The 27,698-nt window shown below is 48.0% G+C and overlaps 1 protein-coding gene across 2 annotated transcripts in view; it reads right to left on the bottom strand.

Moving 5' to 3' along the window:
* Positions 1–27,698, bottom strand: part of MCRS1 (microspherule protein 1) — a 202,022-nt gene that overhangs the window by 92,987 nt on the left and 81,337 nt on the right. The window contains exons 6-8 of one of the 2 annotated variants that reach the window (XM_069230637.1): positions 17,924–18,033; positions 15,989–16,097; positions 15,240–15,378 (exon numbers count right to left, since the gene is read on the bottom strand). In XM_069230637.1, coding sequence (XP_069086738.1) covers positions 15,240–15,378; positions 15,989–16,097; positions 17,924–18,033 — 358 coding nt within the window. Of the gene's footprint in view, positions 1–15,239; positions 15,379–15,988; positions 16,098–17,622; positions 17,861–17,923; positions 18,034–27,698 lie in introns of those variants that run through there. The other variant, XM_069230638.1, reaches the window with a different exon arrangement.

The raw sequence follows: 27,698 nt of genomic DNA, 5'->3' as shown, positions 1-27,698 counted from the left end.
GGTAAGTATTTGTTAGTTCTTGCAGGTAAGTAAACCACCTACAGGGTTCAAGTTTGGGTCCAAGGTAGCCCACCGTTTGGGGTTCAGAGCAACCCCAAAGTTACCACACCAGCAGCTCAGGGCCGGTCAGGTGCAGAGTTCAAAGTGGTGCCCAAAACGCATAGGCTTCAATGGAAAAGGGGGTGCCCCGGTTCCAGTCTGCCAGCAGGTAAGTACCCGCGTCTTCGGAGGGTAGACCAGGGGGGTTTGGTAGGGCACCGGGGGGGACACAAGTTAGCACAGAAAGTACACCCTCAGCAGCACGGGGGCGGCCGGGTGCAGTGTGCAAACACACGTCGGGTTTCCAATGTAAATCAATGGGAGACCAAGGGGTCTCTTCAGCGATGCAGGCAGGCAGGCATGGGGGGGGGGGGGCTCCTCGGGGTAGCCACCACCTGGGCAAGGGAGAGGGCCACCTGGGGGTCACTCCTGCACTGGAGTTCCGATCTTTCAGGTCCTGGGGGCTGCGGGTGCAGGGTCTTTTCCAGGCGTCGGGATCTGGGAGTCAGGCAGTTGCGGTCAGGGGGAGCCTCGGGATTCCCTCTGCAGGAGTCGCTGTGGGGGCTCAGGGGGGGGCAACTCTGGCTACTCACGGTCTCGTAGTCGCCGGGGAGTCCTCCCTGAAGTGTTGTTTCTCCACAAGTCGAGACGGGGGCGTCGGGTGCAGAGTTGCAAGTCTCACGCTTCTGGCGGGAAACGCAGTTGTCTTGCAGTTGCTTCTTTGGAAACAAAGTTGCAGTCTTTGGTGAACAGGGCAGCTGTTCTCTGGAGTTTCTTGGTCCTTCTAGAGAAGGGCAGTCCTCTGAGGATTCAGAGGTCGCTGGTCCTGAGGAAAGCGTCGCTGGAGCAGTTTCTTCAGAAGGGGGGGGGGGGGGGGGGGGGAGACAGGCCGGTAGAGCTGGGGCCTAAGCAGTTGGTGTCTCCGTCTTCTCTGCAGGGTTTTCAGCAGTCCTCTTCTTCTTAGGTTGCAGGAATCTGAGTTCCTAGGTTCAGGGGAGCCCCTAAATACAGAATTTAGGGGTGTGTTTAGGTCAGGGAGGGCAGTAGCCAATGGCTACTAGCCCGGAGGGTGGCTACACCCTCTTTGTGCCTCCTCCCAAGTGGAGGGGGTCACATTCCTATCCCTATTGGGGGGATCCTCCATCTGCAAGATGGAGGATTCCTAAAAGTCAGAGTCACTTCAGCTCAGGTTGCCTTAGGGGCTGTCCTGACTGGTCAGTGACTCCTCCTTGTTTTTCTCATTATCTCCTCCGGCCTTGCTGCCAAAAGTGGGGCCGTGGCCGGAGGGGGCAGGCAACTCCACTAGCTGGAATGCCCTTTGGTGCTGTAACAAAGGGGGGTGAGCCTTTGATGCTCACCGCCAGGTGTTACACCCTGCAAGGGGGAGGTGATAAGCACCTCCACCCAGTACAGGCTTTGTTACTAGCCACAGAGTGACAAAGGCACTCTCCCCATGTGGCCAGCAACATGTCTCGAGTGTGGCAGGCTGCTAAAACCAGTCAGCCTACACGGGTAGTTGGTTAAGGTTTCAGGGGGCACCTCTAAGGTGCCCTCTGGGGTGTATGTTACAATAAAATGTACACTGTGCTGAGAAGTTTGATACCAAACTTCCCAGTTTTCAGTGTAGCCATTATGGTGCTGTGGAGTTTGTGTGTGACAGACTCCCAGACCATATACTCTTATGGCTACCCTGCACTTACAATGTCTAAGGTTTGGCTTAGACACTGTAGGGGCACAGTGCTCATGCACTGGTGCCCTCACCTATGGTATAGGGCACCCTGCCTTAGGGCTGTAAGGCCTGCTAGAGGGGTGACTTATCTATACTGCATAGGCAGGGTGAGGTTGGCATGGCACCCTGAGGGGAGTGCCATGTCAACTTACTTGTTTTGTCCTCACCAGCACACACAAGCTGGCAAGCAGTGTGTCTGTGCTGAGTGAGGGGTCCCCAGGGTGGCATAAGATATGCTGCAGCCCTTAGAGACCTTGCCTGGCATCAGGGCCCTTGGTACCAGGGGTACCAGTTACAAGGGACTTACCTGGATGCCAGGGTGAGCCAGTTGTGAAAACAAAAGTGCAGGTTAGGGAAAGAACACTGGTGCTGGGGCCTGGTTAGCAGGCCTCAGCACACTTTCAAATCAAAACTTAGCATCAGCAAAGGCAAAAAGTCAGGGGGTAACCATGCCAAGGAGGCATTTCCTTACAATTACAATCACCACAGCTCCATAATGGCTTCACTGAATATTCAGAAGTTTGATATCAAACGTCTCAGCACAATAAACCCCCACTGACGCCAGAGTGCGATTTATTAAAAAATGCACATAGAGGGCATCTTAGAGATGCCACCTATATGTTAGCCAAACTGCTAGTGTAGGACTGACCGGTCTGTGCCATCCTACCACTTTCAGACAAGTTTCTGACCACATGGGGTGAAAGCCTTAGTGCACTCTGTGGTCAGAAACAAAGCCTGTCCTGGGTGGAAGTGCTTCATATCTCCTCGCTACAGGAACCGTAACACCTGGTGGTGAGCCTCAAAGACAAGCCTTAGATTACAGTGCTCCTGGTGGAGTTGCCTGCCTGTCCTGTGGACAGCGGCCCTGTCCAAGAAGAAACCCTTTGATTTCTAAGGATACCATCCCCATGGCTGTTACATTAGCCTGATTATCAGCACCGAGGACTGTATGTCTCACAGTCAGATATTGGTCTGAGGACACTAGCTGCTCAGTCACCATGGTGACACTGGCACCAGTTGCTCTCAGTGCAAGGCGTGCAATTACTTGGAATCCCACCTGGAGACTTACCACTGCATTTACTGCAGGTGCGGTAGAGGCATTCTTTTTGTTGGGACATGTAAGATCTCCAGTTCAGTGTTCATGGCTTTACAGTCATGACACCAAGCCTTCCCGGGATCCCAATTTATGCCCCGGTACTCACCCTTGGGATCGAGGAGTCTAGGGACCCACCTTCCTGTGCAGCTTTTTGGGGGCCTTTGTAAGACGTCTTGTTTTTGCCCTTCATTTAGTTACTCTTTCCTGGGGGTGGGGTGGGGAGGGGGGGTAGGGTGCTTTTTGTGGTCACCCCCAACAGTGTACGTTTTCGTAACCCTTGTTTTCACCCAGTGGTCTGCCTTCTTCCCCAACTCTTCAGGAGAAAGTGGACCTAGGTCTACTAGGTACTGATGTAACTTATCCTGCACCCAATTACTCAGCAGAGTGCCCTGCCTCAATTAATTTTTCTAACATCTCTGGATATACAGGCCCTCCTAAAGGCTGTGAACCACTGATGATAGCATCACCAGCCTCATAATTGGGACATTTCCTCTGGGGATTTCAAAGTAAGGGTGCCTTACTCTGTCCCTAGGTATGACATTGTTGCCTCCATTCATAGGTGTTAAACCCATTTCTGCTCTTTCCCTTTCTATGGCCAGTATGATGTCTTCCAGGGCAAATCCTCGAGCCAATCTTTCCAAAAGAATCTCTTCCTCAGAAAGTCTTTCACTAGATCTTGAGGAACCTGAGCCATCTCCACTATGGGGGGTGCTCTAGGGCACCTCAGGTTGTTTTTGGGGTGCAAATTCCACTCTTTCAAGTGATGGAGGGTCCAGACCTCCTCTTCACTTGAGTTGCCCTGATCTACAGGGTAGGCAGCTCCATCAGTAGAATGGGCCTGCTCATACTCTGCCAACAGCTCCTGAAGCTTTGGAGAGGTAGGTTTGAGCCTCTTAATTTTGTACTCTTTACGGAGGGCTCTTAACTGCTAATGAGAAAGCTGGAGATGAGGGGTAAGGTCAAGCTCCTTAGCCACACCCTCTGAAGTTTTTTGGTCTAAAGTTGGGACGTTCTTAAGCTAGATAAAAAAAAATGTTTTTATAGTCCTAACTAAAGTACATTTTTAAACCCTGTTAAGCTACAGGGACCTAACCAGGGCTCTAACAGTTACTTTTAAGAACTTTGAAAACATACCCAATCAAAAATGCAATTTAACTAAGGGCAGTTTTTGGATTTACTCGTGTAGTCAATTATTCACCAAGTGGTATCAGCAAATCCAAAGTCACAGACCCCACCAATGTTCTATCAATGTAGGAAACTGGCTCTCTATATGGTGCACTAAAAAGAAGTACACCGAGCAAAGTCTCCAGTGGTTCCCCAATTGGTTTTCAGAGGCAAAGGTAGGTAGGACTAATGCTCTATTCTGTAGTAGTGTGGGCGAGCAGTTAGGCTTATCAGAGGGTGGGGCTAAGCATTTTTTGTACTCACAGAGGCAATAAATGACACACACTCAAAGAATAAATCCGAGACCAATTTAGCAAAGTAATACTTTTGTTTATGTACACTTTAAACCCAAGAACTTAGTTACAAGGTAAGTACGTTTTCAAGCATAAGTACTTTTTAGTTTCAAAAATCGACAGGGCAATTTCAGAATTCTTCAATGTTAACCTATGGAAGAAAACAATGTTCAGCAAACACACGGTTAACAACGACTTATGGGGCCAATCTCAGCGATTTACAGTAAGTACTGGGCACTGATCAAAACCACACAAGCAGGTCACTCCAGGCAGTACTGGGGCGACCGGATGCAGGGGTGGAGCAAGGCGTTGGGTGCCCAATGGTCTTATGTGGGATTTGGTCCTCGAGAAGACAGACTGAAGGCTCTGGATGGGAAGCCAGTCTGGGACAACAAACAGGTAGGTTGTAACTTTGGGGTGTTCTGGGATGTAGGTGCACCATTGGTCTTTTTTCTCCAGGGCCCAGGGCCAACAGATAAAGGGGTGTCCTTAGGCATCGAGTTTCTCCTTCCGGTAACACTTGCAGTCAGGGGGTCCTCTGTATTTAGGCTGCAGGTGTCGTCGGGGAGTCCAGCAAGGGTGAAACCAGGGTGGTCTCGAGCTCAGGGGAGCCAGCGGACTTTGTTGGCACAAAGTGACCCACCTCAAGTTGGTTTGTGGGCAACAGGTGCAGTGGCTGCTGGAAATGTTGGGTTTCCTCTCACCACAAGGCCACAGGAGGGGGGGGGGGGTGATGGGACACTGTGTGCAGAGGCTGCAGGCATTGGATGAGGGGGAGATGCCCAAGAGGGGTAAAACCTGGGAAGACTCTCTGTCTTTTGACAGCGGGGTAACCTGGCTGGCACCATTGGTTGGTTTCACCACGGGTCATGGACATCAGATGCACGGGGCACTTCGGGTGTTGGGTCTTTGCTGTTCCGGAGGCTGCAGTGTCCTTTCTTGAGATTTTATTGCAGAGCAGATCTGCTGCTCACGGTAGTCTGAGTCTTTGAGGAAGGCATGCAGCCCTTCCGGGTTTCTTGGGAGGCTCAGCTGCAGGACGAGTCATCTTTTTGGGAAGAGTCTGTTGAGGTCAGCAGGCGGGACTGGTATCAAGTCAGCTGCTGCTTCTTTTCCTCTTCTGCGGGTGCGACTCCTCTGTGTCCTTTTCTTTGTAGGTTGTCAGGTTCTGAGTTCTAGGGTTCAGGGGTGCCACCTAATACTTAACTTAGGGGCATTACTGAGAGTGACAAGTGATAGCCAATGGGCTGATCACTTTTAGGGTGACTACACCCTCCTTATGACCACTTCCGCTAGGAAGTGGGCATAACCCTAACCCTAGTGGCCTAATTCCTTTAAACAAGATGGAGGAATTTAAAAAGCAGTGTCCACCTCAGCTCATCCACCTTAGGGGTGGGACTGGCATGAAATGGGCACACCTCCTAATCTTATTATTTCCCCGCTGGTTCTGCTGCCAAAGGTGGGGTCAGTACAGGCAGAGGGGAGGGGGCTGTCATCTCTGCCATCCGTAGGGACCTGGGTCGCATTACAAATGTGGCTAAGTATTTGAAAGCTCCCAGCCCTGGAATGTCCATTGAAGTGCTAACACTCCCGTCCACTGGCTCTCACCTTGGGGAAGAGGGCAGACATGTGTCTGTGGTGGCTGAACAGGTCAGGGCCAGTCAGTCAGCACATTAGTAGTTGGTAGGTTTTCAGGGGGCATCTACAAGGTGCCCTCTGTGAGAATTTCTTAATAAATATATCACTGGGGGTCAGTGAGTGTTTATTATTCTGAAATGTTTGATACCAAACATCCCAGGATTCAGAGTAGCCATCATGTAGCTGGGGAACTCGTCGAGACCAGTGTCCAGCACCTGCATTTAAAATGGCTTCGCTGTACACTTACTAAGTCTGAGAATCGACAAAGACATGGCAGGGGCATATCTGCTCATGCAGCTATATCCTCACATGCAATATAATGCACCCTGACCTAGGGCTGTAAGGCCTGCTACAGGATGAGTTACATATATCACATGCAGTGTTTAGGGGACATGGCACACAGGATGTGTGCCATGCAATGTTTTCAATTTTGGAAGCACTTTGTCACACAGCCTGCAATGGCAGTCTGCATAAGTTTGGTGCTGGGTCCCTAAGAGTGACAAGTTGTGCTGCAGCTCTGAGGGACCCTTTTCAGTGCCCATGCCCTAGGTACCGGGGTTACCTTTAGTGGGGACTTATAGGAGGTTGAAGGACCTGGTCACTTGAGGATCAAGTGACCAGGTTTCATGTTTTAGGGAAGGAACACTGGCACTTGGAACCTGGTTAACGGGAGAGCCCAGTGCACTTCAGTCAAGTTGCATCTAAAAACCAGGCAAAAAGTGGGGAGGGTACTGCAGCCAGAACCCAGCTCCCTGTAATACTGGACACTATATTGACTGTTGATCCGGGTAACCCTCTAGGAAGCTCGCCCTTTATTTGGTATGTGAATAACTTGTGAAGGGTCCAGGGGCTCCCCAGTGAGTGAAGAGGGATTGCTATGCAATCCCAAAGTGCTCTACTTACGGGTAGTGTGGTCGAGCAGCCTTAGGCTTAACACAGAGGAGTGCAAGATGTCAACAAACGCAAATAATAATCAATAAATGAGAGACACAACTGAAGAAGGAGATCCAAACTAATTGATAAAAATAGCAAGTATCTTTATATGTGTTTAAGCATCGGAAAAAAACATTAAAGTAAGTACGTTTTTAAATAGTAATTCTTTTCACTTTTAAAAGTGCAATTTCTGAGTTCTGCAATTTAATCCTATGGAGGTAAAAACAAGTTCTGCAAACAGGTAGAGTACGGCAACTTACAAGACCAATCTCCTTGGGTTAAGATGAGAAGTGGGAAAGGTCCAAGGCAGCGCCCACAGTACACCCTCAGTGGCAGGGGAGCGGATGGGTGCAAAACAGCATCAGGTGGCCCAACGCGTTCTTATAGATCAGGCACTGCAAAAAGAGGCTGCAGGCTCTGGCTAGGAGGCCTGTCGGGCTGAACCAACAGTGCCTCATCAGGCCTCATGATACTGGGCACAGGAAGGTACCTTTGGTTCTCTTGTCCATGGCTCAGGGGTGACGGTGCACAGGTGTCCTTAGGTGTCGTTTTTTTTTTTTTTACCGGAGCAGTTGTGATAGAGGGGGGCTGCATGCAGAGGTTGCAGGCATCGTAGGAGAGTCCAGGAGGGGTGAATCCAAGATGGACTCAGACTCTGAAGGGTTGGGGAACCTTGTTGGCACAGGTGGTCCACTTCAACTTGGGTCGGAGACGGCCACTGCAGTGGTGACTTCAGGTGTCCGGTTTTGGTGGTTCCAGAGTCTTCAGAGTTGCTTCTTTTGAGTTTGTTGGGGAACAGATCCTCTGTTCGGAGGAGGTCTTGAGTCTTTTTCGATGGTGGACAGTCCTCCTGGGTTTCTAGTGTCACAGCTGCAGGATGACTCAACATTTGTGCAGATTTTAACAAGGGATGCAGACAGGCCAGCGGGGTTGGTACCAGGTCAGCTGCTTCTTTTCTCCACTTCTGCTTTTGCGGCTCTTCAGGGTCCTTGGTCTTATTAGGTAGCCACCATCTGTTTCTCTGGTGTCAGGGGCTCCCTAAATACTGAATCTAAGGATGTTCGGGGTGTGTAGGGAAGTAGCCAATGGGCTAGTGATCTTTGGAGTCACTACGCCCCCTATATGACTACCTCCTGTGGGAAGGGGGCATAACTGTCCCACAATTCCTAGGTACGCCATCTCAAAGATGGCTACCTCTGAAGAATCGTGTCCACCTCGCAGTAGCCCACTTTAGGGGTGGCAAACCTACTGGCCTAGCTAATTTATTCACCTGTACAGGTGCCACAAGGGCTCTAGACAGGGGATGGTGACTTCCTCTCCTGTGAAGGGAACCAGATCCACATTTCCAAGGCAGCAGCCCTTTGAGGCCTGCCCCCTTAGGAAGGCTAATCAGCAGGTCATCCTGTGGGAGGGGGGGTTACACCCTCTTCCCGGACAGGCTTTTGTTCTGGGCCTCCTGAAAGCAGATGTCTCTCACCCTAGGCATCCAGAAAGAGGTCTTGGGTGGTAGAAGCTGTGATCAGTTGGGGATCAAGTGACCAGGTGTCTTGCTTTGGGGAAGGAACACTGGCACTGGGGAACCAATTAGCAGGAACCCAAAGCACTTCAGCCAAAGATGCATCAAAAATCCAGGAAAAAAGTGTGTGTGGGGTTGGGGTGGGTAACAACAACCAGACCCTAGCTTTCTACACCTTGTGTCTATCTCCCCAGATGTGCGCACCAGCCCAAGAAGACACCCGTAGACATGGTGACCTGCAATTGCACAAAATGAAGTGACGACTACCATGATACACTGGAGAGAAACATGTACCAAATTAGGTTCTGGAAAATACAAAGAAGATCTGTATGAGTGGTGAATTTAGAGCCACTTTTTTTCTCAAGCACCATTGAAGGGCACTCCTTCATCCTCTTGGGTGCCCACTAACAGTATGTCCCAGGCCGTTTACCCTCAGCAGGTGGACAACCTGTAGACACTAAACTGGAATCCACCCGAGAAGCACCAAATCATAACCCGAATATATGAAATCTTGAGGGATAGGAAAAGCTCAGACCGGTTATGTCCAACCCTGTGCTGATTGAGCACAGCTACTGAAGAACGACTTCGAGAAGGTAAAGAGTTCTAGGAAGTTTAGAAGAGTCATGGTATGCTGCAGACAGTCTACCAGGATAAGGGGCAGTATTCATCAGCCAGCTGTCTAAGTATGAGCGAAGGAGCTACCACAGCCAGCACTAAGATACTGAGTGGCTGTGGGACCAAATTGTAGTACCACAAATTGGTAGTTTTGGGACCTCTCTGAGCAGAAAGGATTGACATGTGGAAATTATGTTTTGATAATCCAGCAGTAATACTGAATCCTGCACACCTAAGGCCATAAGGACCTGGTTCAAGGTCAGCATTTTTAACTTTTACTGCCAAAGAAAGACGTTTGGGAGCTACAGGTTTAAATTAGGTCTGAAGACCCTGCTTGGAGCACAAGAACTAAAGGAAGCAAGATTCAATGCCTTACTTCTGGGGGTACCACATCTATGGCCACTCTTTGAAACAGGGAAGAACTTCTGGCTAGAAAATATGAGGCAGTCTACGGAGACTACCTACTTGCAGAAGGTGGGTGGTGCCTTTTTTGGGTGGGGAGGAGAGGGTGGTGTCAAGAGAGTTGGATAGGAAGAAAGGGAAGAACACTGCCCTTGTGGAAAGGATGGAGCACCCAGTGATCCCTTACAATTGTCTCCCATCTGGTGGTGAAAATGGGAGATCTCCCCTCTACTGGAAGCTTGTTGGAAGGGACATTAAATTGGCAGTTGCAGCAGAAGATGGGTAAAGACTGGAACTACTGCTGTTGGCATTTCTTAAGTCAACCTCTCCCATGAAAGGACCAGTAGAACTACTGTCTGTTCTGGGCTGGCTGGAAAGGTCTCTATTGCCAGAAGTAAGCACCCTGGTAGCAGACCAGAAAATAAAAATCTTGTTAAAGATGTGATCAACGTTGGTCGGTTCCATGAAACCTGCTGAGGCATTCCTACTCTTAAAGCATTACAGGGCAGAGTCTGCTTTCTCACAAAAAAGCCTCTTGTCATCAAGAGGCATGTCCTTTAGCCTGGACATCTCATGAATCTGAACTGCATCAAGGCATGTCTCTGGGGAGTGAACACTTTAGCCAAGAAGCTAGCCACTGTATCGCATTTGCAGATATGGATGCATTCAAACTATCACTCACTAAATCAGAGAAGGGTTTCTTCAGGTGGCAAGAAAGGTTTAACAAAGGTATGGCCGCCAAATTCCATAATGTGTGATAATGCCATCTGAAGCTGACTGTTGTGCTAGCTCATCCTGAATCTAATACTTTATGGCCCACGTAGTCAAGGTATTTGGCATTACCATATGGAGCAGCAGTAAATACAAATTTGGGGTTAAGCTATCTTAGTAATGAATGTATCACAAAGCTTTCGGGAAAGGGGTGCATGCTAAGAAATTGGGACTGTAAGGTTCAGCCTAATAATGCCTTGCTATTTGCCTGTGAACTGCCAGAGATAAAAAGTGTTTTTCCAAAGGCAGCCAACGTGGGTTCCTGCAATGCCCCGTTGAATTGTGAAAGAGATTGTGAGTCTACAGAACACAGCTGCAGATGTCAGAAGGATAATGGATTCAGACAATGCCATCCAAGGGCAACTCCAGCACCCCAACACAGCCTTGCATACTACAGAAAAAAGGAAATCAGCTTCTTCGGAAGGAGGGCCAGAAGAGCATGAAATCTCTTCTTTTCTAGATGTATCACACTTAGCAGCATTTAGAGGTCTATACAAAGTCCAGTTTGCTTGTGACTTGGAGGGAGCTGGTTGTCTCAATCCTCTTCTTCTCTGCTCGCATGGTCTCCATTAAGCATGTCAAATCATCAGAATCAGAGCTCCTCCATTAGAGCAAATCTCTAATGGGAGGCTTCAATAGAAGCTTATTAAAAAAAGCAGGTCCCCTTGAATAATCTCTGCCAATTTTGAGGGCTGATGTGATGCTGATAAATGCTTCAAGGGTGGCACAAAGACCGCATCATGAGCAGCGCCGAGGGTAAATGGGCTAGCACCTGGACAAGCAAATGTTTTCTCAGATGTGGCCTCAGTCGGAGGCCTTGGATTAAGAGCCGACTGAATTGCAGAAGCCCCAGCATTAGGCTAACCACCAGAAACTGACCTAGAGTGATGTGGGGGCAGTTCTGTAGATATCAAAAAGTCTTATGAGCAGACCTAGAGTAAGGAAATGCCTCCTTGGCATGGTTACCCCCTGACTTTTTGCCTTTGCTGATGCTATGTTTTGAACTGAAAGTGTGCTGAGGCCTGCTAACCTGTTCTTTCCCTAACCTGTACTTTAATTGGCACACCCTGGCATCCAGGTAAGTCCCTTGTAACTGGTACCCCTGGTACCAAGGGCCCTGATGCCAGGGAAGGTCTCTAAGGGCTGCAGCATATCTTATGCCACCCTGGGGACCACTCACTCAGCACAGACACACTGCTTGCCAGCTTGTGTGTGCTGGTGAGGACAAAAGGAGTAAGTCGACATGGCACTCCCCTCAGGGTGCCATGCCAACCTCACACTGCCTATTCAGTATAGATAAGTCACCCCTCTAGCAGGCCTTACAGCCCTAAGGCAGGGTGCACTATACCATAGGTGAGGGCACCACTGCATGAGCACTATGCCCTTACAATGTCTAAGGTTTTGCTTAGACACTGTAAGTGCAGGGTAGCCATAAGAGTATATGGTCTGGGAGTCTGTCAAACACGAACTCCACAGCACCATAATGGCTTCACTGAAAACTGGGAAGTTTGGTATCAAACTTCTCAGCACAATAAATGCACACTGATGCCAGTGTACATTTTATTGTAAAATACACCCCAGAGGGCACCTTAGAGGTGCCCCCTGAAACCTTAACCAACTACCCATGTAAGCTGACTGGTTTTAGCAGCCTGCCACACTCGAGACATGTTGCTGGCCACATGGGGAGAGTGCCTTTGTCACTCTGTGGCTAGTAACAAAGCCTGCACTGGGTGGAGATGCTATCACCTCCCCCAGGCAGGAGCTGTAACACCTGACGGTGAGCCTCAAAGGCTCACCCCCTTTGTTCCAGCACCACAGGGCACTCCAGCTAGTGGAGTTGCCTGCCCCCTCCGGCCACGGCCCCACTTTTGGTGGCAAGGCCGGAGGAAATAATGAGAATAACAAGGAGTCACTGGCTATTCAGGACAGCCCCTAAGGTGTCCTGAGCTGAGGTGACTAACTTTTAGAAATCCTCCATCTTGCAGATGTAGGATTCCCCCAATAGGGATAGGAATGTGAACCCCTCCCCTTGGGAGGAGGCACAAAGAGGGTGTACCCACCCTCAGGGCTAGTAGCCATTGGCTACTAACCCCCCAGACCTAAACACGCCCTTAAATTTGGTATTTAAGGGCTCCCCTGAACCTAGGAACTCTGATTCCTGCAACCTAAGAAGAAGAGGACTGCTGAGCTGAAAAACCCTGCAGAGAAGACGGAGACACCAACTGCTTTGGCCCCAGCTCTACCGGCCTGTCTCTCCCTTCGGAAGAAAACTGCTCCAGCGACGCTTTCCCCAGGACCAGCGACCTCTGAATCCTCAGAGGACTGCCCTGCTCTAAAAGGACCAAGAAACTCCAGAGAACAGCGGCCCTGTTCAACAAAGACTGCAATTTTGTTTCCAGAGGAGCAACTTTAAAGACCCCTGCAATTCCCGCCAGAAGCGTGAGACTTGCAACACTGCACCCGGCGACCCCGACTCGACTGGTGAAGAAACAACGCTACAGGGAGGACCCCCAGGCGACTCCAAGACTGTGAGTAACCAAAGTTGTCCCCCCCCATCCCCCACAGCGACGCCTGCAGAGGGAATCCCGAGGCTCCCCCTGACCGCGACTGTCTGATTCCCAGATCCCGACACCTGGAAAAGACCCTGCACCCGCAGCCCCCAGGACCTGAAGGATCGGAACTCCAGTGCAGGAGTGACCCCCAGGAGGCCCTCTCCCTTGCCCAGGTGGTGGCTACCCCGAGGAGCCCCCCCCCTTGCCTGCCTGCACCGCTGAAGAGACCCCTTGGTCTCCCATTGATTCCTATTACAAACCCGACGCTTGTTTGCACACTGCACCCGGCTGCCCCCGTGCTGCTGAGGGTGTACTTTCTGTGTGGACTTGTGTGTCCCCCGGTGCCCTACAAAACCCCCCTGGTCTGCCCTCCGAAGACGCGGGTACTTACCTGCTGGCAGACTGGAACCGGGGCACCCCCTTCTCCATTGAAGCCTATGTGTTTTGGGCACCACTTTGAACTCTGACCGGCCCTGAGCTGCTGGTGTGGTAACTTTGGGGTTGCTCTGAACCCCCAACGGTGGGCTACATTGGACCCCAATTTGAACCCCGTAGGTGGTTTACTTACCTGCAAGAACTAACCTTAACTTCCCTCCCCAAGAAACTGTGAAAATTGCACTGTGTCCACTTTTAAAATAGCTATATGTGTTTTATGTAAAAAGTATATATGCTATTGTGATTATTCAAAGTTCCTAAAGTACTTACCTGCAATACCTTTCAAATGAGATATTACATGTAGAATTTGAACCTGTGGTTCTTAAAATAAACTAAGAAAAGATATTTTTCTATACAAAAACCTATTGGCCTGGAATTGTCTCCGAGTGTGTGTTCCTCATTTATTGCCTGTGTGTATGTACAACAAATGCTTAACACTACTCCTTTGATAAGCCTACTGCTCGACCACACTACCACAAAATAGAGCATTAGTATTATCTCTTTTTGCCACTATCTTACCTCTAAGGGGAACCCTTGGACTCTGTGCATATTATTCCTTACTTTGAAATAGTGCATACAGAGCCAACTTCCTACACCTAGGAAAAAAAACCTCCGGTTTAAGTATGAGGAAGGACGGGATTGGCTCAGAAGTAGATGAGGAACAGAAATGGAAACAGGACTCTTTCCATGAAGATGAAAAGGATTTCTCTTTTCCTGAGGCTTTTTGATGTTTTTTTCAACAGGACCCCTTGGCAGACTGCTCCCTGTCAGGTGACTTACCTGAAGGAGAGAAGGGAGAATCCTTAGAGGTGTTCATTCGGTCCTCATCAAAAACAACTTATTCTTCTGTTCAGCAAATGGCCTGCTGATGCATGAAGGTGGACGAGTCGCAGGCCAATGGGTTTTGGGTAGGCCCAAAAATCACATCAGGATGACATGGAGATCCAATAAAGACATTTTCTTTCTACAACACTGATGGGGATTTAAACCCCATGAACTGAAAAAGCAATATTTCCCCCAACACCTGTTTGAAATTTGCTGAGGATTTTTTTTTTGTGACTCCGAAAAAAAGATCCACATCCGCATATGTAACATAAAGAAAAACAGAAAGCGGCACAAGCACATCAGATGGTGCCATATATAGTCCAAAGATGTTATGTACTGGGTAAACTAATTTGACAATCTGAATTGCGTCTTTGTGCTTAATAGGCGTTACTCTCCACCAGATTGCACTCTTTATGAAACATGGAGGGATCAAAGGCTGATGAGACTCTTGAAAGAAGAACATGATACTTGCAAGGTATAGTTTGTGTTCTAATAAACATTCATATATCCAGTGAGCTTGCCTAATGCTTTCATGAATTATGCCCAAAGCACAAAGATCTGTGCTTGAGAACATGAACCACTACGTTATCTCGTAGGTGTTGATAGCCTAGTTACAAAAAGATCCATGCAGTTGGAACATTAACCCATTCAGCTGTTAGTAGTTTACCATGTCTTTCATTTCACTTATCTATAATTTCTTCAGTTTTGACTAAGCAACTTTAAACTGACCACAATGGGGCATACTATCATAGTTTTCTAAATGTAAAAATGTGTTTAAAAAGGACATGTATAAAAACCCTCTCCTATGCTTACCGTCAGGAGAAATCGGACATGTAAGGAAACACCGCACTGAAAACGAAACTGCGTGAGCGCAGGGTGCAAGACAAAGAAGCAACTGACCATACCAGGAGGATACAAAGCACTTAATCCTTGTCCAGACTCTCCTCAGAAAGTCCCCACAAATATATTAAACACTGCACCTCACGAACCAACGGAACTCGGACTTTGGCACCACTGGGGAAAAAAAACATGGCTCGTCTATAAACCCATGCAATGATACACATCAACTACTAAAAGCACCCACTTCTACTCTCCTATTCCTGCACTTGCTCCATGGTATTCTGCTAAACAGCAAGAGAGACAAAAACGAGATATGTGTAATGTAGTGCCTATCAAAAAAATCCAAACAAATAAAAATAGCAACAGCAGAGCAGTGCATGCAAGATTATACCTGTCTGATCTTCAAGCAAGTAGTATTGTTTCAATAGCTGCCAGTGCACCTGCAAGGACTTGGCTGTGCGGGACGGATAGAAAACATCAGGATGTTTGTTCAGCAGCTCCTGAAAGGTGTCCAATGTGGGTTGGCTTGTCTAAAAATAATAATTTAAAAAAAATGCTATTTTAATTTGTATCCACGAACTGCAATGAAGGAGAATGGAGAAACGTGCATGCAACAAAACATGGTCTCCAAAAACAAATTTAATTTGTAAAACCTCCCAACACAAAAAGGAATAAACCTAGAAACTGCCCCATGAGCATTCTAGAGGTCACATCACTGTCCGTTACCTCCTCCTTCCCTAGCTGGGTTGGTGCTATACTAGTACTATTACAGGGAGATTGGGCAGCAAGCAATGCCGCCATTTACTTGTGGTGATAAACAATGTTGGGACCACCAGGGGACCCAGAAACAAAAGTGCTCTATCCCAAATGTCTTGTAGGTCTAGGCACAGCAAAGGTAGAAGTGAAGACCTGTCATTACTTCCTATTGTGCTCCTTAACTAACGTGTGTGCTGCTCCTCAACTAATTTCTGTGCTCCATCAATTATTCCAATAGCAATTAGTGATGCAGAATGGAATGCTCCTCTGGGAGTTACAGAGCCCCATTAAGGAATATGATGCATTTAGGAGAAGAACATACAAAACAACATGATTGCATTAAATTCTAAAGTGAAGTACAGCTAATTGGCAGGAGGTCCTTACCGAGCCAATGACACTCAGGAGCTGCTCCTCTGCCTTGCTGAACAGCACCTTACTCTGGATTGCAGCAATAGCCTCAGGATGAAGCTGCCTCATTGCCTGGCAGGCAAGCCTGTGAGGAGAGGGGAGAAGCAGAGGACAAAGGGTGAGAAGTATACAGAAGATTTAGGGAAGGTATGATGGGAGAGATTGAAAGAGGTTAGGAGGGTACAACTTGGGTAATAATAGGTGTATGTACTAAGGTAAAGTGGGGAAAGATAAGTTTGGAGGCTAGAAGAGTGAAGAATTAATGAGAGCAGATTTGGTAAAAGGAGACAGCTGTACTGTATGGAAGTGGGACGGAGAGAGTAGGTAGAACAAGAAAGATAGATTAGGTGTATGCCTATGATACTCACTTTAGGAAACAATTTGACTATTCTCTTCACGCATCAGCTTGACAGTTTAACTACCGAGGTACCAGACCCCCTGAAGATACTCCTCATACCCACTGAAGACCTTACTCTTCAAGCTGCACCCTCATGCTATGTTACTACATTACCATAACCATCAACACTCTCTTTGTTCACTGATACTTTTGCTTTTTGATCCTATAAGTTAAGCTTCCCTATCGCTGCTAGCCCCCCCCTCATGCCCCCCCCCCAGTAGTTCCCTTGCAGTCATCCACTCCCATTTCACTGTTTTAACCCAATACTCCTCGCCTAGGCCCTTTCAATCTACTGTTTATGACACAGTTCATCAGGCCAGCACCTCCTCCCACTCTCTAACCTCTTGCTCCATCAACGGTAGAGAAGCATCACTACTACCTCAGCAATATGTTACTTTATAGCTAGGCAAACCCAGTATGAATTAAATATGAGGCAGAAGGCATATGATAAGAGGGATGTTGTCAAGGGACAAAATAGTAACAATAATGCTTCGATTAAGTGTTTCCTTAAATTGGGGTCTTTGTGAAAACAACTGTTTCTGAAGGGGATACAATTATAAGCGGTGTGATTAAGTTCACACCCTTTACAATTTTCCCATTTAAATTTTGGGACATCAGAATTTAATGGGGGTGGGAAAAAAGAGCATTACATTCTGGGATATGTGGATTTTGGTGCAGAAAGCGTCAAAACACACACTTCCTGCCTCATCATTAGAGGGAAATTAATAATTGGTACTATTTATCATACCTAGTGAATTCATAACTACAGATTATTGGATGCCACCAGAACTCATCATAGCTCCAAATTCTCCATATCACTCAAGACCACAGCCTAAGAGTGAGGGAGGGAGAGAGAATGTATGGTGCAGAGAAGGGAGGAAGAAAGATAGGGGGCACAATTCAGGAGGGAGCTAGATAGTATAGCGGAAGAGATAATTAGGATGTAAAAGAGGGCGGCAATATGCAAGTGGAGTATATGGTGGAAAAGAAAAGATAGAATGGATGATTATAAAAGTGTAAATGGAGATCTGGTGTAATAGAGAGGTAATATGATAAGGCATATATAAAAGGAAACTCTAATGAAGCGAAAATGAAACAATAAGCAAAAGAGTGAACACAGGATAGGGAGAGTAACACAGAGAGAGCAACACAAGTAGAGAGGAATCAACTTATAAAATGAGAGAAATAAGTTACGTGAGGTAAATCAGCTTACAAGGCAATCTGGAGATTTTCCAGCAGACCAGTGTGCAAGTGAGCCATGCTGGACTGTTGTGTAAGAGTCTGTCGCAGTTTAGGGCAATTATGACCTAGAATGTCCATGAAATGAGTAAACAAGATGAAACAAAAGAAAAGCACTCGCGTTCCACCAGCCTTTAAGATAATGGACGTGTTGAGTAATCTCTCAATATCCCAAAAACCACTATGCCACCAGACTAAAGAAGTGCATTATCTTTCGGGAGAACAGTAGCCTGGCCCAGGAAAATCAGCTTGAATTTTCCACCAGGTGCACATACTTGGAAATGACGGGATCGTACAGCAGAGCATACCACCGCTCCTGGATTTCACGCTGAGTGAAGCGGCAGCTGAACTTCACACCCAGGTGCACCACGGTCAAATCATTGGTCTGAAATAATGAAAATGACTTAACAAGCAATGAAAGAAAGGAAATAAAATACAGGCATATTGCAAAACAAGCAGGCTTACAAACACCCATCTCACAAGCACACTGCTTCCAGGGCATGCAGCAAGCTGAGGTACTCCTGAAAATATGCATCAGGTAATACTTTAACATAAGATACATTACCAGTTTATAACTATACTGTACACGTCATAATCCATTTTAACCAACAAATGCGTTTACAATCTTCCCAAACAATTAGAACAGTTCACCCAAAACTACTTCATCAGGACCCCGTAGTAGAACATCTTCTAAAGATTAGAAGAATGTTTTCTCTTGAGCCAGCTGGGTTCAATTAATCATTTTTGCTTTCTAAAATCATCAGCAAATTGAAATAGGAATGCTCCCTGGTTTCCAGTTTCAAATACGAAAAGCTAGAATTCACACTATTGTCTTCCAAGATCATTAACCGGGCGAGATGGATAAGCCTGTTAAACAAGAAAGCTGTGTTGGAAGAATTCAAAGGCACAATTTAAAACAAACTGTATTCCTAGTAAAAGATGTATAACTCAGACAAAAGTTACCAGATATGTAACCTTACATTATACAACTGTGCTTTCACATTAGCCATTATGCTCTGCATGAAGCAGAGTTTACTTACATCTTTTGGTTCCAATTTGTTCCAAAAATCAGGATCAAAGTCTTAAAAAAGCCTCATTGCACTACAGAATGTTCCTGAGCCATTCTTATGACTAAACCGCAGTCTCATTATGAAACAGACTAGGAAATGTTCCTAGTCATCACATTGTACCAAAACACACAAATGTGCCAGCATGTGTAGTTTTTTACCAGATTTAAGTACACACAGCAGATTAAAACAAGCATTTACAATGCAACAGGTCTCGCGTTTGCTCATGTTAGAGCTGATCGCGTTGTAAACTCGTAACCAGACTTTTCACCTATCGGGCAAAAGTGCATTTATGTACACAACCCGAAAAAGTGAAATTAACTATGTAAAGCGCTCGACTTCTGCCAAGCGAGATCGCGCTAGTAAATTAGAGTAAAAGAAGTCCACGAGCCCGATGGAAAACAGCGAGCCTCGCATGTTTTCTGTACTTGGTCGCTGCGCTCGAGGAGGGCTAGCCACCGGAAAAGGCATGACGTATGCTTGCCTTCGACTAATGAAAGCAAGCAGATTATATTAGGCAAGCCCACAAACCAATAAAAAACACTGACGTGAAGTTAACAGGGCTCCGAGCCCTTTTCTAAATACAAAAGCGTCTCGCTGCGATACGCATGCGCGAGCGCATGCAACGCAGGCTCGACCCTAAAAACAATACTTAAAGCTCAATTTCCTAAATTCCTTAGTAACCGTTACCTATTGACCAGGTAAACACGCTGACAGCATCACTTGGGAATTCTGTGATCCACTTAAATATTCAGAGGTTGGCAACAAACAGCAAATGCCAAAGTGGAGCGCTGCACTGTCAAACTGTTTGAGAAGTATTCTATCATCCACACTGCAAGAATATAAATTGTAAGTCATTTGAGTAATAAATGTATCAACGGCACTTGTGGTATTTATCTCAACCAGTCAGCCAACAGACTCAGACTGGTGAGGCTCAGGGGGCACCTCTTAGGTGCCCTCTGGATGCATGCCATAATAAATCTGTGGCTGGCATCAGCCTGGATTTATTAAGCCAAGGTGTCTGATACTAAACACCATAGGATTCGCTGAAGCCATTATGTGACTGGGTCACTCATGATAATGAGTATCCAGCATGTATCTTAAGATGGCTTCCCTGTTCACTTGCAATGCTCAGCAATGGGGCTAGGCATCACAGGTTCATATCTGCTTGTGCAGCTAAGACCACACATCAAACATAATGCACTCTGCCTTAAAAGCCCAAGGGCTGCTGGTTAGATGACTAACATTTATTTAGATGCAGTGCTGGTGACATGGCACGTGTGCCATACTGTGTTTTCGCCTCTTTTCCACAAAAAAGGGGGAGAGAGGGTGTCCCTGAGGGTGGCACAATATGTGTTGCACAACTTAGGGACCCTTCCCTCCCGCCCATGCCCTAGGTACCCTGATGTACCACTTGCTAGGGAGTTACACAGGTAGCGGAGAGTACCAATTATACACACTGTTACCTGTTTTTAGGGAAAGAACACTGGCACTGGGTGCATGTTTAACATGGACCCAGTGCACCACAGTCAAAAAAAACTCAGCATCAGTGAGCAAAAATTGGGGTGACCATGTCAAAAAGGGCACTTTCCTACACAGCCTCACTCCTACTCTTCATAACTTCAGCAAGGAGCAGAACATTACTTATCACATAGTATCTGTGTCAAACAGCCGGATATTACCCATATCTGAACTGCTACACATCTCATGTCAGTAACCTACTATATAGCTGTAGTTCTAAGGTATTATTCATTATAACTCCTTGTGTGCTATAGGTAACATGGCATTTCCCAGTGCCATTTACAACACTTTTCTGGCATTTGAGCAATTTCTGTGATTTATAAATAAGTCAGTAAAATAGAAGAATAAGTTACTTATCTTATTTAACGCTCTCTCATGTGTACACTTTTTCCAACAGATTCCATTTATGAACCATTTTCAGACACCAGTGTGCATACAGAAAATATGAAGCAATACCCTCTCACCAGCTCCAGGTGATGCTTCTCTGCTTCAGCTATGAACCATGAAGATATATATATCATCCAAGCTTTGTTTTCCTGCATATTGCTGTATCAATTACTGTGGCATTAGAGGACTGACAGTAAGAACAAAATAGCTCAGAAGAAGATCAGCCATCATTACTACCAACATAGAAACAACTACCTTAGGCAATGAAAATGAATATTATGTGCAAAACTGACCCTTTGCCTTGCACTTTAGAGAGAGCACAGTTCACATCAACAATCAGCCACAGATATATGGGAACCCCTCATTGAGTACAATGTTCAATCTGTACCCAGCTGTTCAGAGAAAGCTAAAATGGTGTATGCCAATTATAAAAACAAAACACCCTATTACGGACAGCTTTTATCTATATCAACTCCCTGACACACACCAAACCTACATTAAGAATATCAGTAGAGAACTGAGTACTGTAAACAGTGTTTACTCTATATAGAGAGTTCATTCTATATCACACCGTTTGCAATAATTACATTCTCATAAGAAATACACAGGGGATAACTGGACCTGGTCTGAGGTGATAACATCATATGTGCTCACCACACACCAGGACAGCTTCCTACAATTACTGAGGTGTAGACCGTGTCTAGGAAGCAAGGGCTCTCTAGAGGTAGCTGTGGATGAGTAGCCAAGATTTATCTAGGAGACATGCAAAGCTTATGTAATACCACTACAGTCACACAGCATTTGCACACATAAAAGAACCAAACAGTGTTACCAAAATAAAGGTACTTTATTATGGCAACACAAATACTAAAATATTGTATAGGCAAATCGCCACTGCGAGGTGAGTAAACACACTAATATATACACATTAGAAGTCAGTGATTAGCATAGAAAGCAATAGCAAAACAATAGAAAATAGGGAAGGCCCCAGGGGGAGACCAACCCATATACTAAGTAAATGGAATGTGAAAAGCATTCCCCCTCCCAAGGAGGTGGAACCTGTAGAGGGGTGCTGCAGGAACCTGAAAAGATACGTACCAGAGTGCCTGCCAGCGACCAGGAGGGAAGAGGCAAGTGCCTGGTTTTTCCCCAAACCCACAGATAAACTTTGGAAGAGGACAGTGCAAGACCCAAGCAAGACTGGAAGAAACCAAAGGTGGTTCCTAACAGAAGAGGACCTGCAAAAGAAGGCGACTGAGTCCAGTTCAAGATGGAGTGTCCGGTTGTGCCAGGAGCCAATACCCAACCTTCTGGAGATGCCGGACCAGGTTGACGATGGAGACAAGGAATCAGCTGTGCAGCACTGGATCAGGAGAAAAATCCCAGAAGTGATGCAGGTGATGTCCCACAACGAAAGAAGAGTTGCAGGCAATTGGAAAACTACAAACAAGCCTTGGCAAAGGGAAAAGTCGCAGATGAAAAGTTGCAAGGTCTAGGGGGACTCAGCCCAAGGAGGGGAGTTCCATGTGACTCTCAGCAGTGAGGAGAGTCGGAAGACGAGGAAGCAGCCCCTACAGGCAACTCACAGGCAGCAGGCACAGGAGTCGCAGCGAGGCCCTCTCAGCAAACCTAGAGAAGAGTCCCACATCGCTGGAGCAGCAGGCAGGAGACCGTGCTTTTCAGGGAAGAGTTATGGAGGCCGAGGCTACACAGAGCCTGAAGATCCCTTGGAGGAGGAACAAACAAGCCTTGGTAGCTGCAAGAGTCGCGGTGCACAGGGGAACTGCCCTGCAAGGAGAAGCAAGGGCTCACCATCTCCCAAGTTGGACAGCTGGCAGAGAGGACGGAGGGGACCACTCCAGACCACCACCTTTGCTGCAGGATCCACGCAGTTTTGCAGGAGAGAAGATCTACACAGCCGGACATCGTTGCAGTTGGTGCCTGTGGATGCAGGAGAGTGACTCCTTCACTCCAAGGGAGATTCCTTCTAGCTTCTTGTGCAGGCTGAAGACTAACTACCCTCAGAGGATGCACAGCCAAGGAAATGTTGTAGTTGCTGGAAGGAGCCGGAAAAACAATGTTGCAGAGCTGAGTCCTCGCTGGAGTTGTAGATTGTCGGTTCCTAGAGGCTCCAGTTGCAGTCCCGGAGGCCAGAAAATGATGTAAATGATACAGAGGAGTCCTGCTGGAATCTTGCACATCTAATTTAAATCCCCACCCTGTAGGGAGACCCTGAATAGCCCAGGAAGGAGCTGTGATGTCACCTGCCTGACCTGGCCACTCAGATGCTCCCCGGGTCCTCTGACCACCTTGAATTAAAGATGGCAGAACCAAGTGGCCACCTGGAGGAGCTCTGGGCACCACCCTTGGGGCGGTGATGTACAGGGGAGTAGTCACTTCCCTTTCCTTTTTCCACTTTCGTGCCAGAGCAGGGACCGGGGGACCCAGGACTGGTGCAATCTGGTTTATGCAAGGAGGGCACCAAATGTGCTCTTCAAAGGATACCGGTGGCTTGGGGAGGCTATCCCTCCCAAGCCATGTAACACTTATTTCCAAAGGGAGAGGGTGCTGCCTCCCCCTCCCAAAGGAAATCCTTTGTTCTGCCTTCTTCTCCTGGAGCAGGCTAAGCAGCAGGAGAGCAGAAACCAGTCTATGGGGTGGCAGCAGCACAGTCGGCCCAGAAAACCTCAGAAGACTGGTAGGAGCAGTGATGGGGATTCCTCTGAGGAACCCCCAGAGTGCATGGAATCATACAACCAATACTGGCAACAGTATTGGGGTATGATTCCAATACGTTTGATACCAAACATGCCCTGGTTCAGAGTTACCATTATGTAGCTGGACACCTGTGTCCAGTACACGGGTAAAATGGCTTCCCCTGCACTTACCAAGTCCTGGAAAATGGAGCTGGAGTTCATAGGGGCTCCTCTGGTCATGCAGAGATGCCCTCACATACAAGTACTTGCACCCTGCCCTCTGGGCCAGGAGGGCCTGCCATAGGGGTGAGTTACAATGACCTGTAGTTAAAGGGTGCATGCACCTTTTCACACAGGCTGCAATGGCAGCCCTGCAGACACATTTTGCATGGGCTCCCGTGGGTGGCACAGTACATGCTGAAGCCCATTGGGAACCCCTGGTGCCCCAACACCCTGGGTACCTAGGTGCCACATACTAGGAACTTACTTAAGAATGTCCATATGAAGCTTAGAGGAAAGGCTATAGTGTCCAAAATTCTTCATCCAGTTTGCTTTAAAAAGGACAAAATTAAGAACCATGCCTTCAATGCAAAATAACGATGAAGGAGTGCAGGGCAGTGTAGCCTTTTCTCTAAACTGCATATGGACATTAAGTGGCTTTACAGGCCTTCCTGAAGTAAGACGAACATGAACACTTAAGAAGTTATATTGGAAAAAGTGCTTGGGGTCCCTGCAGGCGGGCGGGACTATTCACCGCTTATGACTTTACATGGAAACACCCTACAAGAGAATTATTACTTGCACACAGAATTACTCTTGAATGCAAACATTTATAACATGTTCAATACCTCTACACAGCCATGGTGTATTAGGCGCAATGTGTTTTGTAAAAATAATTACATAGAAAATTAATATGGTAGTTACCCACCACTATGTGAACTGTAAAACAAACTAAGTACACTCATTATATGATGTCACCAGTGATGTCACAGAACATGTCATGAGTGATGTCATTTGTGGGGGTCTTAAGCAAAGCATGGCGGGACCTCAAAGTATAGTTAGCATTGCTAACTATAACTGGGGAATCTGTTATTTTGTTTTTAGTTCAAAACATTAATGTTATCACTGACATTCACCTAACTATAGCATCATTTTAGCCTTTGTTTTTCTCAGTGAAATTCTAAGGTTTAAAAAATAAATAAATAAAATAGATCCTTTTATCACACCTAACTAGATTGTTACTTTAACCTTTTCTTTACAGTGAATTTCTACTTTTTTTTATTTTTTTTATGTAAAGTAATATTTAATTACCATAATTAAGTGCAGCCTCAGGCCTTTTGGCTGTGCACTGCAGGGGGTTAGCCCTGCAGTCGACACCACCATTCCCCCTCAATACCACCAACCACATGATATGCACCGCTTTTGGTTGTGTGTAGTACGGGTGGACCATAGGGCCTGGCCCTGGGGACCCCATGCCCGAGGGGCATTTAAAAAAAAAAAAAAAAGAGAGGAGGATGGGTGCTGCCAGGGCTCCCTCGCCAAGCCCTTATCTGTCCCAGGGACCCTATCCCCCAGGGCCACTTATTTAGGTAAAGGGAAGGGGGCTGTGTGCCCCCCCCCTCCCCAGTCCCCAGGGCCGACCTTTCATCCTCCGGGGGTCCAGCATAAGTTTTATGGAAAGGGGGACATGCAGCCCTCCCCCCTAGGCCGATTTCAGACCCAGGGAACCCACCCCTCTGGGGACTTTTCAGGGGGAGGAGGACATGCAACCTCCCATCGCCCATTTCTGCCCCGGGGACCCCATCCCCCAGGGTCCGGTGCCCTTTTAGGGGGAGGGGGCACCCAGCTCCACTCCCTAGGCCGATTTAGGCCCAGGGGACTCGATCCTCCACCAACCTAGGGCCCAGCATTATTTTGAAGGGAGAGGTGGGCACACTGACCTTACCTCCACCTGGGCTAATTCAGCCTGTGGGCCCCCATTCCCCATGGCCCAGCACCAATTTAAAGGGGAAGGGAGCACGCAGCATTGTTCCGCAGGCCAGAGTCAGCCCGGGGGCCCTGATCCCCCAACCCCAACCCCAGTGACCCACCCTACCCCCACCCCCAGGGACTGGCATAATTCTGAAGGGGAGGGGGGGAGGCACCCCCCCACCATAGCTGATTTTGGCCCCAGGGTCCCAATCCCCTGTGGCCCGGCATCTTAAAGAGGAGTGCCCTGGTGCCCTCCAAGGGCACACACAACACTGTTGTTGAGGGCTGAAGGGGGAGCCCCAAGGCCTCCATTGTCCCAGCAGGAGCCAGCATTGCTCCTGCCCGGAGTTAGCAGCTAATATTGAGGGTGCACCATACCACAGGTGAGGGCATAGCTTGCATGAGCAATATGCCCCTACAGTGTCTAAGTCCATTCTTAGGCATTGTAAGTGCAATGTGGCCATATAAAGTATATGGTCTGGGAGTTTGTCAAAACAAACTCCACAGCTCCATAATGGCTACACTGAATAATGGGAAGTGTGGTATCAAACTTCTCAGAATAATAAACTCACACTGATGCCAGTGCTGGATTTATTACAAAGTGCACACAGAAGGCATCTTAGAGATGCCCCCTGTATGTTTACCCAATCTTTCAGTGCAGGACTGACTGGTCTGTGCCAGCATGCTGCTGAAACGAGTTTCTGACCCCATAGGGTGAGAGCCTTTGTGCTCTCTGAGGCCAGAAGCAAAGCCAGCACTGGGTGGAGGACCTTCACACCTCCCCGTGCAGGAATTGTAACCCCTAGCGTTGAGCCTCAAAGGCTCAGGCTTTATGTTACAATGCCCCAGGGCACTCCAGCTAGTGGGTGGCAAGTCCAGGGGGAGACAATGAGAAAAACAAGGAGGAGTCACCCTCCAGCCAGGACTGCCCGTAAGGTGTCCTGAGCTGAGGTGACCCCTGCCTTAAGAAATCCTCCATCTTGCTTTGGAGGATTTCCCCCAATAGGATTAGGGATGTGCCCCACAGGAAGGAGGCACAAAGAGGGTGTAGCCACCCTCCAGGACTGTAGCCATTGGCTATTACCCCCCAGACCTAAACACCCCCCTAAATTGAGTATTTAGAGGCGACCCTAAACCCAGGAAATCAGATTCCTGATGACCTACAACAAGAAGGACTGCTGACCTGAAAGCCCCGCAGAGACTACAACTGACTTGGCCCCAGTCCTACCGGCCTGTCACCAGACTCAAAGAACCTGCACAGCGACGCATCCAGCGGGACCAGTGACCTCTGAGGATTCAGAGGACTGCCCTGCACCCAAAGGACCAAGAAACTCCAGTGGACAGCGGCTCTGTCCAAACAGCAACAAAGAAACCATCTTTAAAGGGACTCCAGCCTCACTCAGGAAGCGTTAGTCCCCAACACTTTGCATCCGTCGCCCCTGGCTCGTGTCCAGAACAACCAACACTGCAGAGGGGACCCCCAGGCGACTCCAACGATGTGGACACCCTAAGTCGACCTCTCTGCAGAGAGGATCCGGAGGCTTCCCCTGACCGTGACTGCCTGGTAACAAAGGAACCAGACGCCTGGACCAAGCACTTCACCCGCAGCCCCCAGGCCCGAGAGAAACCAACTACTGGTGCAGGAGTGACCACCAGACGGCCCTCATCCTTGCCCAGTCGGTGGCTGGCCCGTGAAGTCCCCCCCCCTGTGCCCTGCCTGCATCGCCATTGGCTACTAACCCCCCAGACCTAAACACACCCTTAAATTTAGTATTTAAGGGCTCCCCTGAAGCTAAGAATTTAGATTCCTGCAACTTAAAGAAGAAGAGGACTGCTGAGCTGAAAAACCCTGCAGAGAAGAAGAAGACACCAACTGCTTTGGCCCCAGCCCTACCGGCCTGTCTCCCTCCTTCAGAAGAAAACTGCTCCAGCGACGTTTTCCCCAGGACCAGCGACCTCTGAATCCTCAGAGGACTGCCCTGCTTCCAAAAGACCAAGAAACTCCCGAGAACAGCAGCCCTGTTCAACAAAGACTGCAACTTTGTTTCCAGAGGAGCAGATTTAAAGACCCCTGCAATCCCCGCAAGAAGCGTTAGACTTGCAACACTGCACCCGGCGACCCAGACTCGACTGGTGGAGAAACAACGCTACAGGGAGGACCCTCCGGCGACTCCGAGACTGTGAGTAACCAAAGTTGTCCCCCCTGAGCCCCCACAGCGACGCCTGCAGAGGGAATCCCGAGGCTCCCCCTGACCGCGACTGCCTGACTCTGAAATCCAGACGCCTGGAAGAGACCCTGCACCCGCAGCCCCCAGGACCTGAAGGATCGGAACTCCAGTGCAGGAGTGACCCCCAGGAGGCCCTCTCCCTTGCCCAGGTGGTGGCTACCCCGAGGAGGCCCCGCCTTG

The sequence above is a fragment of the Pleurodeles waltl genome, chromosome 4_2 (assembly GCF_031143425.1).
Source record: "Pleurodeles waltl isolate 20211129_DDA chromosome 4_2, aPleWal1.hap1.20221129, whole genome shotgun sequence".
Lineage (NCBI taxonomy): Eukaryota > Metazoa > Chordata > Amphibia > Caudata > Salamandridae > Pleurodeles > Pleurodeles waltl.
Note: the sequence above shows the minus strand (reverse complement) of the source record. Positions and strands in the feature narration are given on the sequence as shown.